We start from the raw sequence: 20,071 nt of genomic DNA on the forward strand, positions 1-20,071 counted from the left end.
TCCAGCTTGAGTCCCCGCCCTGTTTCCATGGGGTTGGTCTGTTTCCTGGAAGTATAAGATCAAATCTTTTACTCTTTTTCTCCTCAAGTTGCACTCATTCGTGGTATTTTATCACAGCAATAGAAGTCCGGAGACAATGCCTGAATCTCAAGAGCCTGAAAACTGTAACATCTTAAACAACTAACAAGTAAAATCACACAACTCAGTCTTCACCAAGAAATTTTCACATCTGTGGACTAAGCAAAGTCTTCCAAAGGCAGGCTGGACTTGTACACATGTGCATGCACACACACACACACACACACACACACACATACACACACACATACACACACACATACACACACACACACATACACACACACACACACACATACACACATACACATACACACGCACATACACACACACACACACACACACACACACAGGAAAACACATACACAGTGCTGGCTGAACTCTCTGGAATTATTTTCAGGGCAAGGAAAAATGAAGTCATTTACATTAAGAAGCTCAACTACTTGACTCCAACCCAAACCTATTTTATATTTGTTTGCCATTGTAATTGCTAGATATGTGTGTGCCTTATGCTAAGCAGATTGACAATGTCATAAAACCTGACACTTCAGTATCAATAAATCAAAGAGCAATCAATGCTACCTAAAAAAAAAAATCATCAACTTTGTACAGATGATGCCTTGAATTTGAAGAACCTGCTGACAAAACTTAACAGGTAATCATGTCTTCCTTGAACAAAGGGCAGACTATTGAGAAGGAAGAAAGGCTCACTGAGAGAGGAAGTCAGGCAAACAAGGATGACAAATAGGAGGATGAACATAAGCAATTTAAAATGATATTCATTCATAATACATTAGTTATAAATTTTAAATTAATTTTAAAAATAATCATATCTTGTCAAGTTTTCAAAAAGTATTTTCCTTAGGCATTTCAGCTAGAAGCAAGTGGTAAGGGTTGGGGTCTGCTTATAATTATAATAAAATGTTTTGTAACAATTTAAAAGTAAAAAAAAATCATAATTAGAGCAAAAGTTTCTCTAAAGAAATTTTCTCATAGGTGAAAACATTTCATATGCATGCAAAAATGTATTTGACTACATTCTTCAGGTAATAAAATTTGGAATACTATTTAGATGCACAGTGGTGCTGACAATTTCCATCATTGCATGAATATATCTGTGTGTAAGGTATTATGCAGAGTACATATGGATTCACACAATATATATATAAATACTTGCTATGTAGATGAGCATCCTACTTTCAGGAAACAGACGAGTAGTGACTAAATAATAAGAAAAGTTCTCAAAATATATTGTTATGTTATAAGTATTTTCTAGGTTCAGATGACTGTGTTTTAATACTTAAACTTTTAAAAATATAGTATGTACATGCATTTATAGAACAGACATCTAGATTGTAAAATTGTACTAATGATCAACATGAAAGATGAAGGTGATTTTACTAAGATTACTTATTTGTTCTATCCATTCAGTCATTCATTCATTTCCTTGGTTTCTCTGAAACAAGATACACATGGCTAGCTTTGAACTTGCTATGTAGACTGCACTGATCTAAACTTGGCAGTGATTTTTCTGACTCTGCCTCCCACATGTTGGAATCATAGATGTGTGTCACCACACCAAGTTTCCAAACTTAAATATATAAAAATCAAAACCCACAAATGATTCACTCTTATGATACTTTTATAGATAAATTTTCATAGCAATAAAATGTTGTATTTGTCTGTCAGTATATACGCATATACATGGCATGTATATATGTCTACACATGCATGTAAAAACATTCCTACCATTCACATCTGTCTGTCTGTCCATCTGTGTGACTGACTTTCTGTCTGTCTGTCTTAGAGCTCACCAAGGAGGCTCTACTGGTGAGTCAGTAAGCCCCAGGGTTCTGAATTTACCTCCTCAATACTGATACTATAAGTGTGCATCACTATGCCTGACCTATTTTAATGTGAGGACAGAGCCAAACTGAAGTTCTCCTGATTGTACAGCAAATAATTTACTAACACCACTCTCTCTGAAGCCTTAGTAAAGATGACTTGTGTGTGGGGGAGGGGGGGACAGAGAGCCCTCTGTTAAAGCAAAATACCAGGAAAGCAAGAGGCTCCAAGGACCCAGCAAGGATAACATTAGCTGAAATACCCAACAAAGGGGAAGGAAAACCTGTAGAGGCCATATTCAGAGGTTAGACTCCCAGTTGAGGAATGGGGCTACCCCCTCATCTCCAAATGTTTAACCCAGAATGGCTCCTATCTAAAGGAAATACTGTGACAAAGTGTAGAGCACAGACTGAAGGAAAGGCCATCCAGAAACTGCCACACCTAGGGATCCAGCCCATATACAGACAGCAACACAGATCCTGTAGCTGATGCAAGAAGTGCTTGCTGACAGGAGCCTGATATAGCTGTCCCCTCAGAGGCTCTTCCAGAGAAAGACAAATACAGATGTGGATGCTCACAGTCACTATTGGACTGAGCATGGGGACTCCAGTTGAAGAGTTAGGAAAAGGACTGAAGGAGTTGAAGAGGTTTGCAACCCCATAGAAAGAACAACAATATCAACCAACCTGACTCCCCAGAGCTTTCAGGGACTAAACACCAACCAAAGAATACACATGGAGGGACCTATGACTCCAGCTGCATATGTAGCAGAGGATGGCCTTATCTGGCATCAGTGGGAGGAGAGGCCTTTCGTCTTCTGAAGTTTGGATGCCCAATGTAAAGTAATGCCCAGACTGGGAGGGGTGGGGGTGGAGGTGGGGGAGCACCTTCATAGAAGCAGTGAGGTGGGGATTGCATAGGGGGTTTGCAGAGGGGAAACTGGGAAAGGGGATAACTTTTGAAATGTAAATAAATAAAATACCCAATTTTTTAAAAAGAAAAACACTTTGAAGGAGTAGTGCTCTTCACTAACAATGACTTTCCTAACATGATTTTTCAAGGCTGTGTCCTTTTGAGGCTCTCTTAAAGGCACCACCCTTTAACCACTACCCAACACTTTCTTCCCTGACCATGTATTATCTGTGAGGATTACAGATTTGGTTCAAAAATCTTTTCATGAAAGTTTCTCTAGCCAACAAAGTTATTACCTCAAAGAAATAACAGTCTGACACAATACTTATAATAGTTTAAATTATATTTTCCTTGGAAAAATTATTCATTTCATACATTGCTGTTTATTAGACTCTGAAGTAGGAAAGAATTTGTTTCACTCAGTACTGTATTGGTGATAGCAATAACGCTAGGTGCATGATAGTCTTTATTTATTGAGTGAATAAATTTATTATTTGGCACATTTTTTTCTTGATGAATTCAGTTTTACTTGTTATTTAGCATCTACCATTCAGTAGATTCAGACATTTAGTTCATTGAACCTATTGCCTTATACCCTCCCATATGTCACCACTATGTTTAGTACCTTTATGGGATAACATATGTTTGAAATTTATTGCTAGTTCATAATCTGGCACTTCTTATACTTGAGATTCGTATGTCTGATTTTTTTTTCTAAGTCACACAAGTGGTAAAGAAGAAACTGGACAGTGGAATAAGAACAGAGATTCATTCTAACACTTTGAACTACTTTATAATCTCGTGGCATCATCAATCAAACAGTTATTTAATATCTCCTCTACACATAAAGACTAGGCATTCATCCCTCTATTTGTTCCATTTGTTCATGAGTAGTGCATTGTTAAGCTCTCAGAATTTTCAGGCTGAGAAATTTGCTCAGGCAATTGTAGAGTCAGTACAGGTTCTCCCCTTTGGTTAAGGTTCAGCTACCCAAACATTTCTTAAAAACTTCTTTCATTTTCTTAGTTTTTAAAGCCGTGATTTAAGTCTCAAGCAAATTCTTGTCTCCCTGTTTTTTTCCACTCATATCCTCAGTCAGTCTAAGTGGCGTTTTACTCAGCGTGTCTTTCACTTAATATTCCTGGTTCTAACCTTTTGGTGACTGTTTATTTCACGGTTTTATTTATCTATTTTCAAGTGGACTCTCTATTGCTGTTTTCCTGCCCTTAGATCTCTATTTGATGTTTCAAAAAGTGTCGTGTCACGGATAATAGTCAAAGTCTTGCCAACTTTTCTGCTGAATTTCACCAAATCCTGTGTTTTTTATGATAAGTACAGAATCTTGTGCCACAGAAGGATAAATCTGTGCTTGAATGCCAAAAAGGAAAAGAAAGTTCGCTGATTTTTTCTAAAGACAGAATCCCCTATTTATTCATACTTATTATCAATGAAAATCCAGCATGTTACCTGGGTGGTTACTACACTACTTACTGAAGAGCATGTGAGCCAATGGCCTCATTTTCACCAAACCAATTTGTATCCAATGTTCTGAGCGTGCTGTTCCTTTCAGTTAGTTAGTAGCATAATAAGCTATCACGTTCTGCTACTATGTAGACAAACTACTTCACAGCACTAAAGTTCTCCACTATCAGTTGCAGAAATGTTAATGATGGCATCTTAAGTTTTCCAAAACCTTTCTGTTTTACTGAATATTGTACATAAGACTCATACCATAATTTTTATGTGCAGTTGTTATTGGATAATTCACTTACCAAAAGAGGAACTTGATATATTTAAAAATTAACCATCTCATCTGAGACAAACTAATAATAGAGTCTCTCATCTGCAAACTTCAGATTAATGCATTCATCACAGAAAGAGACTTATCAAAATAAAAGATATTGCCACTGTGGAATAAAGAAAAGCTGTGGTACTGAAAATCTCAAAGTTAGTCAAGAAGAAGGGACTTAGGGCTGGACAGATAGATCGGCAGTGACAATCATTTAGCTGACTGCATTTCAGTTGCCAACAGCAACACAGCAGCTGTTCATCATCTGTAACTCCATTTCTCAAGGGTCTCTCTCCATCCTCTGGCCTATGCAGAAATCGCTGACATGCATTGCCCAGACAAGCACTCAGAACCACACAGATATGCATAAAATAAAAACAAAAATACATTTTAAAGGTGGGTTTATATTTGTCCAGAATGAGAAAAGCTAGAGAAATGTGTCTGTAGCAACACCATCTTCTTGAAGTATGTTTGCAATTTCTATACTTAAGTTTGACTGAATATTTCCACTTCCTCTTCAACATAGTCCTCGGGTGTGGACTGTGGTGCCAGTTTTGAAAATCTAAATTTAATGTCTCAGCCATAAATTTCTCCTATGCTCAGCAATACGACACACATATAATGCTGCTAGTGTCCCCACCCCCACAAAGAAGTAGTCTTTAAATTTTTAAGACATTGTTATTTAGTGTGAGGGAAATGGAGTGCAAGTGGAGATCAGAGGACAATTTACTGGAATCAGTTCTTTCGATTCACTATATAGATTTCAGAACCTGAACTCAGGTCATCAAGATTGACAGCTGAAACCTTTACCCAGAAAGTCATCTACTGACCCACAAAAATAGTCTTTTCATTTGTTGACACACAGATCGAGCCACTCCAGGGTACCCTGCATTGTGCTGTAAATCTAGGATTGCAGAATTTATACTTTTATGGAGCTGACAGCTAATAAGAGAAGAATGAAATACACTTAATTAGAAATTAATTTTATAAGTTAAAATGTTGAATATTCAAGTATTTTCAATAGGGCTGGAAAGATGGATGAGAGGTTAAGAGCCTTGGCTGCTCTTCCAGAGGTCCTGAGTTCAATACCCAGCACCAGTAGCCATCTATATAAAGAGATCTGGTGCCCTCTTCTGGCCACTAGGCATATATGCAGGCTGAACAATGTATACATAAAAAATAAATCTTTTAAAGTATTTTGGAATTTGTCAAATATCTAATAGTATTTATTACTTGAAAGTTTTAAATACCACGACTTGCATTGTATATGGAGAACAACTTGCAAACATATCAGATTATTTAGTTTACTTCAAGTGCAGCAAGTAAAAAGGCCAGATAAAATATTCTTCCCTTGGTTATAAAACTAAATCTGCTATGAAAGTACAGGCGAAAATAGCTCTGAGAGAAACAACATACACACACTTGTCAAATATTGTGAATACACTAAATGTAAAATTAATCATTGTCATGCACAAGCACGTCAAAGGCTGAGAAAATCATTTTCTTTTTATAAATGAAAATATAGCTTCCTGGTTGCTGCCGCTGCAGAGAGCCCGTGGGCAAAACCCCGCGAGCAAACTTGAGCCTCGGGACCACAGGTAAGACCAACTTTTCTGCTGCAAGAGACCTGCCTGGTGAGATCGGGACACACAAAGGCAGAGTTCATCTAGGACCGGGCACGTCCTGTGTTTGCCAGAGGTGCCACGCCCGCGGATCCCGGCCCGCAGCAGCTCTCTGCTCCCAGACCCTGTGGGAAAGAGACCTCACCGCCTGATCAGGTGGGCACTCCTGAGGCTGCAGAGCGGAAGAGACCACCAACACTGCCCACCCCTGCCCACATCCCTGGCCCAAGAGGAAACTGTATAAGGCCTCTGGGCTCCCGTGGGGGAGGGCCCAGGAGCAGCAGGACCCCTGCCTGAGACACCACCGGAACCTGAGGGAAACAGACCGGATAAACAGTTCTCTGCACCCAAATCCCATGGGAGGGAGAGCTGAACCTTCAGAGAGGCAGACAAGCCTGGAAAACCAGAAGAGACTGCTCTCTGTACATACATCTCGGACGCCAGAGGAAAACACCAAAGGCCATCTGGAACCCTGGTGCACTGAAGCTCCCGGAAGGGGCGGCACAGGTCTTCCTGGTTGCTGCCGCTGCAGAGAGCCCGTGGGCAGCACCCCACGAGCGAACTTGAGCCTCGGGACCACAGGTAAGACCAACTTTTCTGCTGCAAGAAAGCTGCCTGGTGAACTCAAGACACAGGCCCACAGGAACAGCTGAAGACCTGTAGAGAGGAAAAACTACACGCCCGAAAGCAGAACACTCTGTCCCCATAACTGACTGAAAGAGAGGAAAACAGGTCTACAGCACTCCTGACACACAGGCTTATAAGACAGTCTAGCCACTGTCAGAAATAGCAGAACAAAGTAACACTAGAGATAATCTGATTGTGAGAGGCAAGCGCAGGAACACAAGCAACAGAAACCAAGACTACATGCCATCATCGGAGCCCAATTCTCCCACCAAAACAAACATGGAATATCCAAACACACCAGAAAAGCAAGATCTAGTTTCAAAATCATATTTGATCATGATGCTGGAGGACTTCAAGAAAGACGGGAAGAACTCCCCTAGGGAAACACAGGAAAACATTAATAAACAAGTAGAAGCCTTCAGAGAGGAATCGCAAAAATCCCTGAAAGAATCGCAGAAATCCCTGAAAGAATTCCAGGAAAACACAATCAAACAATTGAAGGAATTAAAAATGGAAATAGAAGCAATCAAGAAAGAACACATGGAAACAACCCTGGATATAGAAAACCAAAAGAAGAGACAAGGAGCTGTAGATACAAGCCTCACCAACAAAATTCAAGAGATGGAAGAGAGAATCTCAGGAGCAGAAGATTCCATAGAAATCATTGACACAACTGTCAAAGATAATGTAAAGCGGAAAAAGCTACTGGTCCAAAACATACAGGAAATCCAGGACTCAATGAGAAGATCAAACCTAAGGATAATAGGTATAGAAGAGAGTGAAGACTCCCAGCTCAAAGGACCAGTAAATATCTTCAACAAAATCGTAGAAGAAAACTTCCCTAACCTAAAAAAAGAGATACCCATAGACATACAAGAAGCCTACAGAACTCCAAATAGATTGGACCAGAAAAGAAACACCTCCCGTCACATAATAGTCAAAACACCAAATGCACAAAATAAAGAAAGAATATTAAAAGCAGTAAGGGAAAAAGGTCAAGTAACATATAAAGGCAGACCTATCAGAATCACACCAGACTTCTCGCCAAAAACTATGAAGGCCAGAAGATCCTGGACTGATGTCATACAGACCCGAAGAGAACACAAATGCCAGCCCAGGTTACTGTATCCTGCAAAACTCTCAATTAACATAGATGGAGAAACCAAGATATTCCATGACAAAACCAAATTTACACAATATCTTTCTACAAATCCAGCACTACAAAGGATAATAAATGGTAAAGCCCAACATAAGGAGGCAAGCTATACCCTAGAAGAAGCAAGAAACTAATCGTCTTGGCAACAAAACAAAGAGAAAGAAAGCACACAAACATAACCTCACATCCAAATATGAATAAAACGGGAAGCAATAATCACTATTCCTTAATATCTCTCAACATCAATGGCCTCAACTCCCCAATAAAAAGAAATAGATTAACAAACTGGATACGCAACGAGGACCCTGCATTCTGCTGCCTACAGGAAACACACCTCAGAGACAAAGACAGACACTACCTCAGAGTGAAAGGCTGGAAAACAACTTTGCAAGCAAATGGTCAGAAGAAGCAAGCTGGAGTAGCCATTCTAATATCAAATAAAATCAATTTTCAACTAAAAGTCATCAAAAAAGATAAGGAAGGACACTTCATATTCATCAAAGGAAAAATCCACCAAGATGAACTCTCAATCCTAAATATCTATGCCCCAAATACAAGGGCACCTACATATGTAAAAGAAACCTTACTAAAGCTCAAAACACACATTGGACCTCACACAATAATAGTGGGAGAGTTCAACACCCCACTCTCATCAATGGACAGATCATGGAAACAGAAATTAAACAGAGATGTAGACAGACTAGGAGAAGTCATGAGCCAAATGGACTTAACAGATATTTATAGAACATTCTATCCTAAAGCAAAAGGATATACCTTCTTCTCAGCTCCTCATGGTACTTTCTCCAAAATTGACCATATAATTGGTCAAAAAACGGGCCTCAACAGGTACAGAAAGATAGAAATAATCCCATGCGTGCTATCGGACCACCACGGCCTAAAACTGGTCTTCAATAACAATCAAGGAAGAATGTCCACATATACTTGGAAATTGAACAATGCTCTACTCAATGATAACCTGGTCAAGGAAGAAATAAAGAAAGAAATTAAAAACTTTTTAGAATTTAATGAAAATGAAGGTACAACATACCCAAACTTATGGGACACAATGAAAGCTGTGCTAAGAGGAAAACTCATAGCGCTGAGTGCCTGCAGAAAGAAACAGGAAAGAGCATATGTCAGCAGCTTGACAGCACACCTAAAAGCTCTAGAACAAAAAGAAGCAAATACACCCAGGAGGAGTAGAAGGCAGGAAATAATCAAACTCAGAGCTGAAATCAACCAAGTAGAAACAAAAAGGACCATAGAAAGAATCAACAGAACCAAAAGTTGGTTCTTTGAGAAAATCAACAAGATAGATAAACCCTTAGCCAGTCTAACGAGAGGACACAGAGAGTGCGTCCAAATTAACAAAATCAGAAATGAAAAGGGAGACATAACAACAGATTCAGAGGAAATTCAAAAAATCATCAGATCTTACTATAAAAGCCTATATTCAACAAAACTTGAAAATCTTCAGGAAAGGACAATTTCCTAGACAGATACCAGGTACCGAAGTTAAATCAGGAACAGATAAACCAGTTAAACAACCCCATAACTCCTAAGGAAATAGAAGCAGTCATTAAAGGTCTCCCAACCAAAAAGAGCCCAGGTCCAGATGGGTTTACTGCAGAATTCTATCAAACCTTCATAGAAGACCTCATACCAATATTATCCAAACTATTCCACAAAATTGAAACAGATGGATCACTACCGAATACCTTCTACGAAGCCACAATTACTCTTATACCTAAACCACAAAAAGACACAACAAAGAAAGAGAACTTCAGACCAATTTCCCTTATGAATATTGACGCAAAAATACTCAACAAAATTCTGGCAAACCGAATCCAAGAGCACATCAAAACAATCATCCACCATGACCAAGTAGGCTTCATCCCAGGCATGCAGGGATGGTTTAATATACGGAAAACCATCAACGTGATCCATTATATAAACAAACTGAAAGAACAAAACCACATGATCATTTCATTAGACGCTGAGAAAGCAATTGACAAAATTCAACACCCCTTCATGATAAAAGTCCTGGAAAGAATAGGAATTCAAGGCCCATACCTGAACATAGTAAAAGCCATATACAGCAAACCAGTTGCTAACATTAAACTAAATGGAGAGAAACTTGAAGCAATCCCACTAAAATCAGGGACTAGACAAGGCTGCCCACTCTCTCCCTACTTATTCAATATAGTTCTTGAAGTCCTAGCCAGAGCAATCAGACAACAAAAGGAGGTCAAGGGGATACAGATCGGAAAAGAAGAAATCAAAATATCACTATTTGCAGATGATATGATAGTATATTTAAGTGATCCCAAAAGTTCCACCAGAGAACTACTAAAGCTGATAAACAACTTCAGCAAAGTGGCTGGGTATAAAATTAACTCAAATAAATCAGTTGCCTTCCTCTATACAAAAGAGAAACAAGCCGAGAAAGAAATTAGGGAAACGACACCCTTCATAATAGACCCAAATAATATAAAGTACCTCGGTGTGACTTTAACAAAGCAAGTAAAAGATCTGTACAATAAGAACTTCAAGACACTGAAGAGGGAAATTGAAGAAGACCTCAGAAGATGGAAAGATCTCCCATGCTCATGGATTGGCAGGATTAATATAGTAAAAATGGCCATTTTACCAAAAGCGATCTACAGATTTAATGCATTCCCCATCAAAATACCAATCCAATTCTTCAAAGAGTTAGACAGAACAATTTGCAAATTCATCTGGAATAACAAAAAACCCAGGATAGCTAAAGCTATCCTCAACAATAAAAGGACTTCAGGGGGAATCACTATCCCTGAACTCAATTATTATTACACAGCAATAGTGATAAAAACTGCATGGTATTGGTACAGAGACAGACAGATAGACCAATGGAATAGAATTGAAGACCCAGAAATGAACCCAAACACCTATGGTCACTTGATTTTTGACAAAGGAGCCAAAACCATCCAATGGAAAAAAGATAGCATTTTCAGCAAATGGTGCTGGTTCAACTGGAGGGCAACATGTAGAAGAATGCAGATCGATCCATGCTTATCACCCTGTACAAAGCTTAAGTCCAAGTGGATCAAGGACCTCCACATCAAACCAGACACACTCAAACTAATAGAAGAAAAACTAGGGAAGCATCTGGAACACATGGGCACTGGAAAAAATTTCCTAAACAAAGCACCAATGGCTTACGCTCTAAGATCAAGAATCAACAAATGGGATCTCATAAAACTGCAAAGCTTCTGTAAGGCAAAGGACACTGTGGTTAGGACAAAACGGCAACCAACAGATTGGGAAAAGATCTTTACCAATCCTACAACAGATAGAGGCCTTATATCCAAAATATACAAAGAACTCAAGAAGTTAGACCGCAGGGAAACAAATAACCCTATTAAAAAATGGGGCTCAGAGCTAAACAAAGAATTCACAGCTGAGGAATGCCGAATGGCGGAGAAACATCTAAAGAAATGTTCAACATCTTTAGTCATAAGGGAAATGCAAATCAAAACAACCCTGAGATTTCACCTCACACCAGTGAGAATGGCTAAGATCAAAAACTCAGGGGACAACAGATGCTGGCGAGGATGTGGAGAAAGAGGAACACTCCTCCATTGTTGGTGGGATTGCAAACTGGTACAACCATTCTGGAAATCAGTCTGGAGGATCCTCAGAAAATTGGACATTGAACTGCCCGAGGATCCAGCTATACCTCTCTTGGGCATATACCCAAAAGATGCCCCAACATATAAAAAAGACACGTGCTCCACTATGTTCATTGCAGCCTTATTTATAATAGCCAGAAGCTGGAAAGAACCCAGATGCCCTTCAACAGAGGAATGGATACAGAAAATGTGGTACATCTACACAATGGAATATTACTCAGCTATCAAAAACAACGAGTTTATGAAATTCGTAGGCAAATGGTTGGAACTGGAAAATATCATCCTGAGAGAGCTAACCCAAACACAGAAAGACATACATGGTATGCACTCACTGATAAGTGGCTATTAGCCCAAATGCTTTAATTACCCTAGATGCCTAGAACAAATGAAACTCAAGACAGATGATCAAAATGTGAATGCTTCACTCCTTCTTTAAAAGGGGAACAAGAATACCCTTGGCAGGGAATAGAGAGGCAAAGATTAAAACAGACACAGAAGGAACACCATTCAGAGCCTGCCCCACATGTGGCCCATATATATACAGCCATCCAATTAGACAAGATGAATGCAGCAAAGAAGTGCAGGCCGACAGGAGCCGGATGTATATCGCTCCTGAGAGACACAGCCAGAATACAGCAAATACAGGGGCGAATGCCAGCAGCAAACCACTGAACTGAGAACGGGACCCCTGTTGAAGGAATCAGAGAAAGAACTCGAAGAGCGTGAAGGAGCTCGATACCCCTTATGAACAACAATGCCAATCAACCAGAGCTTCCAGGGACTAAGCCACTACCTAAAGACTATACATGGACTGACCCTGGACTCTGACCTCATAGGTAGCAATGAATATTCTAGTAAGATCACCAGTGGAAGGGGAAGCCCTTGGTCCTGCTAAGACTGAACCCCCAGTGAACGTGATTGTTGGGGGGAGGGCAGTAATGGGGGGAGGGTGGGGAGGGGAACACCCATAAAGAAGGGGAGGGGGAGGGATTAGGGGGATGTTTGCCTGGAAACCGGGAAAGGGAATAACACTCGAAATGTAAATAAGAAACACTCAAGTTAATAAAAAAAAAAAAAAAAAAAAAAAAAAGAAAGAAAATATAGTGGCCTAAATTTGAACCTCTTTTGTAGCAATCTGTTTTCCTTTATTGAAATGGATAATTAAATGTTTAATATCATCTTAAATAGGTTAATAATGTGGCAAATCTAAACCAATTTTACTTTTTTGATGCATTAAGTTTGGAAGGATATTGAGGGGGTAAAGCCCTAATTCAGACTATAAAACTTTCATGATAGCCCTGAAATAAATTAAAACTCAGTTTTGTCTCTCTTTTTAGATAGCTCGGAAAAGGTTCACACTTAGCATTCTACCTTGGGTCCCATACATACAGAAGAAGAAGTATATACAAAAGCAATCATTTTTACGAAAACCATGCAAGAGACCACATTAATGAACAAGCTAAGAGAGCCAGATGAGAAGCTGTGATTTACAGCTGTCTCTTCCTTATTAATGGAAAGAGTAAGGAAGATGTCAAAATCATAAAAAATAGAGTTCAGTCTTAATTTTTGTAATAAAAGTGCTTGGAATTTGTTTAAAATATAAATTTGACCTAATTAGCCATAGATCATGTAAGGAAAGGAAAGTGTACATGTGGTATTGGACAGATGATTGGCTGGAGATCAGCACCTGTGAGGTATTAAGGGAGCTGCTCAACTCCTTTTGAAATAATAAAGATTGTTTTCAATACTTTCTAGACCATGTTTTCCAATATCATGTTTACAGCATTAGTTTTTGGATGACTTTAAGATGTACTGAGTAAATGAAAAGTAGTTTATCTATTTTCTAGTCTAGTCTAAATATATTTCTAGTTTATATAAATTTCAGTTTAGATAAATTTAAATATGATTCAGTAGGATTTCGTGAAATCTCTGCAGTGCATCCGGTCCTACTCTGAGAACAGAAATTACCATCAATATCTCCAAGACCTAAACAACTTCCCCCAAATGAGAGGTTGAGGAAATCTTCATCCTTACCAATGGCAAGGAGCAACCAACTGGATCTCTGCCCTTTAACTCTTCTTACCAGTATCCTAGAAACAGTTGTTTGTGCAAGAAGAACGAGGTCCATGTGTTGGTAAAAATCACCTCGGAGTAAAGGTGAACATGTTGCAAACATAGAAAGTGTACATCTGCCAGCATAAGGTGAAGCATTTTATTGCTCTCCCACTCGTCCTCAGAAAAGGAAATGCACCATCTGCACTGGGTGTAGAACTGGCTTCCTAAAGTCAGGATATGCTTGAAGGACTCCCTGAGACCTGAAGGAAAATGCACAGGCATGGTGAGTTTTCCTGGGTATGAATTTTATTTAATCTGCGTTGGAAACATTAACAAAGTCATAGGTTGTGATATAAAGTAAAACATAATCAAATATTAATTATGTAATGGGAGATGCATGTTCAATTTACCCTTTAGCCATGCATAATTATGTAACATGTAACACATCCTGTTGCGTATTACATAATTGTTTCGAGTTACAACGTGTTCTAAAAACATAAACGAAAAAAAAAAATACTTTCAGGTACTGAATAGGCATTGCGGCCGTGTTCTTGGAAAAATGAAAGTGTGGTAACAAAACGCCCACCATCACCCAGCTTTCCCATAAATTGCTTCTCAAAACAGGGTGAAGGGGAGTGGAGCTCAGCAGTTTTTCTTTGTAATTAAAAAAAAAAAAAACAGACTCCAGTTTGACATTTGAGAACAGGAGCAGGAGAGAGATGTGAACACAAAAAGCTGTAGAAATGAGCACAGAAGTATAGAGCTCTTAGCTTAACATGGATCTAAATTTTAACAAGAGCAAGAATACCTGTCTGTATACAAACATGTATATGTCCAAACACAGAGGGAATATACATATAAATACACCTGTACATATACAGACAGACAGATAGACGAGTAGAGAGACAGGTGGTAGACAGACAGACAGATTGTGATATTAGTGGGATTTCTGAAAGTTACAGAGTTATGGGAGATGACTTTGAGAACAGAGAAGACAGTGAGTTGAGATCTCCAAGATGACATGGGGCAAAAATATGTTACAGGATTTGCAACAAACCTTACTGAAGAACAAATTCTGCCACACACACAGTTGCTTGAACCAGCGATGGAAGAGGATGAGACCAACACAGCAACAGCATCACACAATGATCTCTGGACCAACAAACTAAACAAACTTGAAGAACCAAAAACTTCGACAAGATGAGTTAGATCCAGTGACCCAGTAATACATGTATTTCCAGACTAGAAAAGATAAAAAAGAAAGAAGAGAAAGAAAAAAGAAAAAAAACTATTTAAAGACAACACAGTTTACACGGGCCTAGTGGCAGATGTATAATTTCAACTAATCTGCTCAAGGTCCTACGCCTAATTTCAATCCACAGTATTAAAGAACAGAGGGGGGTTAAAAATCTGGCATGTAGCACTCATTATTAAATATAAGCCATTAAAAGAGCCAGGAAATTTGATGGTAGAAAAAAATACTAGAAGCAGAGCCAGATGTCCCACAAATTTCAAATTTAACCATCGATATTTTAAACTCACCACACAAACTATCCTAAAACATGTATGCATATGTAGACTAGAAATAAATACTGTTGTATGGATGGATATAAGACAAGGATCGTGAAGTGTTTGTCTTGATTTTTAAGTAATTTTAAGTAATTAAGGATTGCTGAAGCAATAACTCAGTAGTTAAGAGCATGCACCACACTTATAGAAGATTCGAGTTTGAGTCTCAGTACCTACATCAGGTGACTCCCAGCCATCTTAACTCCAGCTCTGGGGAGACCAGATTTCCCTGGGCATCAGAGACACGTGTACCCAAGTGCACATACCAATACACATACATGTAGATATAATTTAAATTTTTAATGTGATTTTTTAAAGAAAGAGAAAAAAGATAGTTCTGAAAATAAATAACGAAGAAAATAACAGAAGATCCAGAATGTAGAAATAAAAGATTCCTGTGAAAGAAAATAAATTAGTCAAAATATAAGAAAATATATATATATATAGATTATATATATATAGATTATATAGAATATATATATAGATTATATAGATTGTTTATATAATCTAACAAGCTGACCATTCTCCAGAAAAACTCACCAAACAAATGATTCTAAAATATATATGCATGTGTAGGCCAGGAATGAATACTGTTGCATGGATAGGAGGATCACATGAGATCTAGGTAGATTGTTTTAGGTAACTTACAATTTGTGTGGATTGTACAGTACAGATGATAGTACAAAACAAATCACTCTAGGTGGCTCACATAAAATAGAAAGACGTGTAAGTGATCTAAGCTATTGGGGATTTGGGTGGTGACAAGGGTAGGAATTTTTCTTATGTAGGGATTGTTTAGGTGTAATGAGAAGGCTACGCACCATTTGAAAATTTGTCATCTAAAATATTATTATTAATGTTTGGAAGAATGATCATATCTGTGGATAACAGCACATGTGGTATTTTGAGTTAAAATTGGTTATCCTAAAATTTCTTACTAAAACCCTAACCCACTGCACTTGAAAATGGGACTACCTTTTGAGAGATCCTTGATTTAGAAAAAGCTATTTTTCTTACTTTTTTAATTTTTTGAGATTATGATATAATTACACTTCTTCCTTTCATTTCCTAGCTTTGAACTCTTCCACATACCTCCTTTTTCTCTCTGTTAATAGTTTTTACTTCTGTGTATGTTTCCATAACTGACCATTTTGTAGTATATAACCAGTTACTGCGTTCTTACTGGGGAAGATTATTTCTCCCACTCTCAGCATCCTTGGTTGCCTATAGATCTTGGTGTGGGATTGAGGCCTCCTGAGCTTTTTACATCCACTTTGGCATGCCCACTGATATCACCTTTGTTCATCTCATGTTTGGGCACTCACATTGGCAAGGTTTTGTGGGTGTAGCTTCTGATAATAACAGGAGACAGGAACTTAGACCAAACTCCCTAATCTTTTTCCTCTTGAAATCTTTCTGTCCTCTATTCTGTGGTGTTTCCTGAGCCTTAGGGGCAGAAGTGTTTTATAGACTGGGCTCCACAACTTGGCACTTTGATTTGTTATGGTTTTTAAAATTTTAAATATTTGCCCTAATACTCACGGGTGAGTGTAGTCTTTCATCCTCATCAGGGAAACTTATCTTTGCAGCAGACGGAAAGCATGTGGAAATTACATTTTTAAAAACTGAGTTTAGAGGAAGGAGTCACAGCGTCACACAACAAAATTTTCGTCAAACTAGAAGATTAAGACATGAACCTATGAAAGCCCAAGTAAAGACAGGGAAAACATATCTAATTATAGAGCAAAAGAAGAAAATGGGCTTCAGAAAACGCTGACCCAGTCAATACCTCAACAGTTGACTTCTACCTACAAGAATAGGCGACATGTGGTTACTTTAGTCTATTTGAGCCACTGCCTATACAATAACCACTCTAGGTGAACTAATAAACATGGCAAGAGATTTCCTCTTAATAATGAGTGAGATGAGGGAATTTTGGAAGCCTATCTTTAAGAGTTCTAATATTGCAGAGTAACTTACAACAAAGAAAGAGAAATGAAGATGATCTCAGAGTCCATGATTTCCGTTTTGATTCAAGATCGCATTTTGACACTTTATTTAATGGAGCTGCTAAAGATATATCTCAACATGAGAAAATATCATTAAGGTTTTCTGTGGATTATCACACTTATGGCTCTTTGTTTTTATTTTCCTTTAAATGAGGTACATGACCTTGGTGTAGGAACACACTGAGTATTTGAACATGAGAATAATCTTCACATATTAAAATACAGACAAGCTGCATTGTGTAGATGAGAAGGAAGATGTTGCATAGCACAGCAGATGTGTCTGTGACAGTCGTTAATCCCCAGTGTGGCTCTCAGTTTTATGGAGCAATCAAAGAAAATTCAGTGGCTTCCCTTGTTTGCTGCTTTTGATCTTCAAAGGCCCTTTGAATTGTGCACTATACAATAGATTATTCTCTTGGACATTTAAACCTTTCTTCTGACAATCACCTTTTTCTGCAGACATACAAACCCATCTTAGTGAAACACAATCAAAGAAATAAAAATATTAAAAGAAAAGCTGTCATGGAAATCAAAGCACCAGAGCCTGGCTCTCGAAGACGGTCTGAAAACAAAAAAATACCTGGAAGAATTCTGCAACAATGAGATAAATAAAAGTCAAAATAAACCCCCAAAATCTAGGAGTTGAAAATAGAGATCTTTTATCTTCTAATGGGAGAGAGAAAGGCAGGGACTGTGTTTGCTGGTTATTTGATGGTAAAATTAGTGAGATATATATATATATATATATATATGTATATACATATATATATATTCTTAAGGAGAAAGAAAACATTAAAGGCATAACTTGCCAGCCACTTGAATGGCTTTGTAAAATAAAGTTTATAAATTGAACTCTCCAAATTTAACACTTGAAGATATAGCTTTGATAATCAAAGCCAAGCAGAAGCATCATACGTGCTCTGGTTACCCTCTGTACCATGTTTCTGTTCTGTGTGCTTATTTCTTAACCAGAACCATTTATGAAGAGAATGAAATGTTGTGGAAGCAAATGTTCTAGGCTAATTGCGGGACACAGGAATCAGGCTTTACAGATCAATATCAAAACTCAGATCTTGCCAGCCTGTTTCCTACCTATTCATATTTAAGAGAACTTGAAAGCAACTGAAAAGCAGAACATTCTCTAGGCTCACTGCTGCAATTTGCTTTGTGCTGTTCTGCACCCATCCGTAAAAGCCTTGCTGGAAGCAGGCAAATCTGCCAGTGGCCTTTGTACAGAGCACCACAAGCCTTCATCCAGTCCACCCTGAACAGAATCAGAGTGATTTCCTGCAAGTGGACACATGAAACAAACCATCTGGGTTCTGAATTACCATTACATTTCATGCTCAGTGATTGCTCTGGATGATTCCTATTCAAAATGTATCCAGGATGAATCCATGAAAACAAATACACTACAAGAGAAGGAAGAACAGTTTGTTTTATTGAGAGTAAGACATGGAACAGTTGCTATACTGGACCAATGCACTAGCCAGGACCACTGACTCTAGGAAAACTATCACATTGAATTGGAAAAACTTAATAAAAGAACAATTACTATCTCCAAGTTCATACACTAAAGTAGTTGGAATAAAGATTAGGAGGAACAAAAAATTCATTTCTATATAGTACTTCGATGTTAACAGATTGCTTCAATGGCTCATCTGTGGAAGGAGTAGTGTGTCTTCTATTCATAAATCATGACACCAAGATTCAATGATGCAAAACTGCTTGCCCACAGCACTTATATATTAAATATTTCTAAAAGATTTTAAACTATATTAATATTTCATCAAAAACAAGTCTTTTTAAATAGAGCTATGTAATGAAGAGCACAAAAATACCCATAACCAAAATATGTGCCTAAAACATGTGTATACATAATATTTATACATAAATAATGGACTCCAAAGATATGGAAATTATTTCTAAGAATGTAAAGCATTCTTTTCTTGGTATATAGATGTCATTAATTTTCTGTGTAAGTTTTTTCTCTTATAGACCATGAAACAAAAAAGAACTTCACCTTTGTTCCTTTCTAACCTAACATAAAATACATGCCAATGGAATTATCTATGAGATTTTATTCTAACTGTAAAATAAAGAGGTGATATGTCTTTGACACCCTGTTCTGACTTCAGCCCTATAGGACCTAAAAACATTAGAAGGAATTGAGAAAATAAGTATGACTTTGAACTATAGTTACATTTTGGCTGGGCTACATGAGTTTTGTAACATGGGAGATGTTGAAAGTAACAGAGTTCTGGAAATCAAACTCAGTTGTCCATTATTACCACAGTGAGTCACAGCCTAATTGTGGCACAAATTATCTCTAGGGAAAGAGAGAAAATAGAGTGTACATTCTGAATTCCCCTTTGGGTTCCTTGAAAAAGAAACCAAGAACATTGATACAGAGGATAGTACTTGCCAAAATGCTTCACTTGGGAGTAGAAGGTGTTTAAAACTATTACTGAGGAGAAAACTTCAGTCTATTGTTGAGGGGCAAAAATCAAGGTCACAAAATGAAAGCTTTAACCTGGTGTATATATTGAAAATCAATACAAAAAGATCTGAACAGTGCTTACAAGAGAACGATAACATATATGGGTGTAAGTTTTGAAATTGTTATGGTCATGGTTAGATAATTGTGAGTAATATGAGGAACTGTGACAGTTTACACTGGATTGGCTTTGGCAGAATACTAAACGTGCTGTTCAGCATTTATTCTGTTTCTACTTCAA

General features: G+C 38.0%; 1 protein-coding gene across 1 annotated transcript in view; it reads left to right on the top strand.

Annotated features, from left to right (window-relative positions):
- Positions 1-13,956: 13,956 nt before the first annotated feature.
- The window catches only part of LOC148003647 (uncharacterized), a 47,311-nt gene continuing 41,196 nt past the window's right edge, over positions 13,957-20,071 (top strand). The window contains exon 1 of the mRNA XM_087568145.1: positions 13,957-14,038. Within this exon, the coding sequence (XP_087424271.1) occupies positions 14,026-14,038 (13 nt within the window). The 5' untranslated portion in view covers positions 13,957-14,025. The remainder of the gene's footprint in view (positions 14,039-20,071) is intronic.

The sequence above is a fragment of the Rattus norvegicus genome, chromosome 9, assembly GCF_021556685.1.
Source record: "Rattus norvegicus strain SHRSP/BbbUtx chromosome 9, alternate assembly SHRSP_T2T, whole genome shotgun sequence".
NCBI classification, from domain to species: domain Eukaryota; kingdom Metazoa; phylum Chordata; class Mammalia; order Rodentia; family Muridae; genus Rattus; species Rattus norvegicus.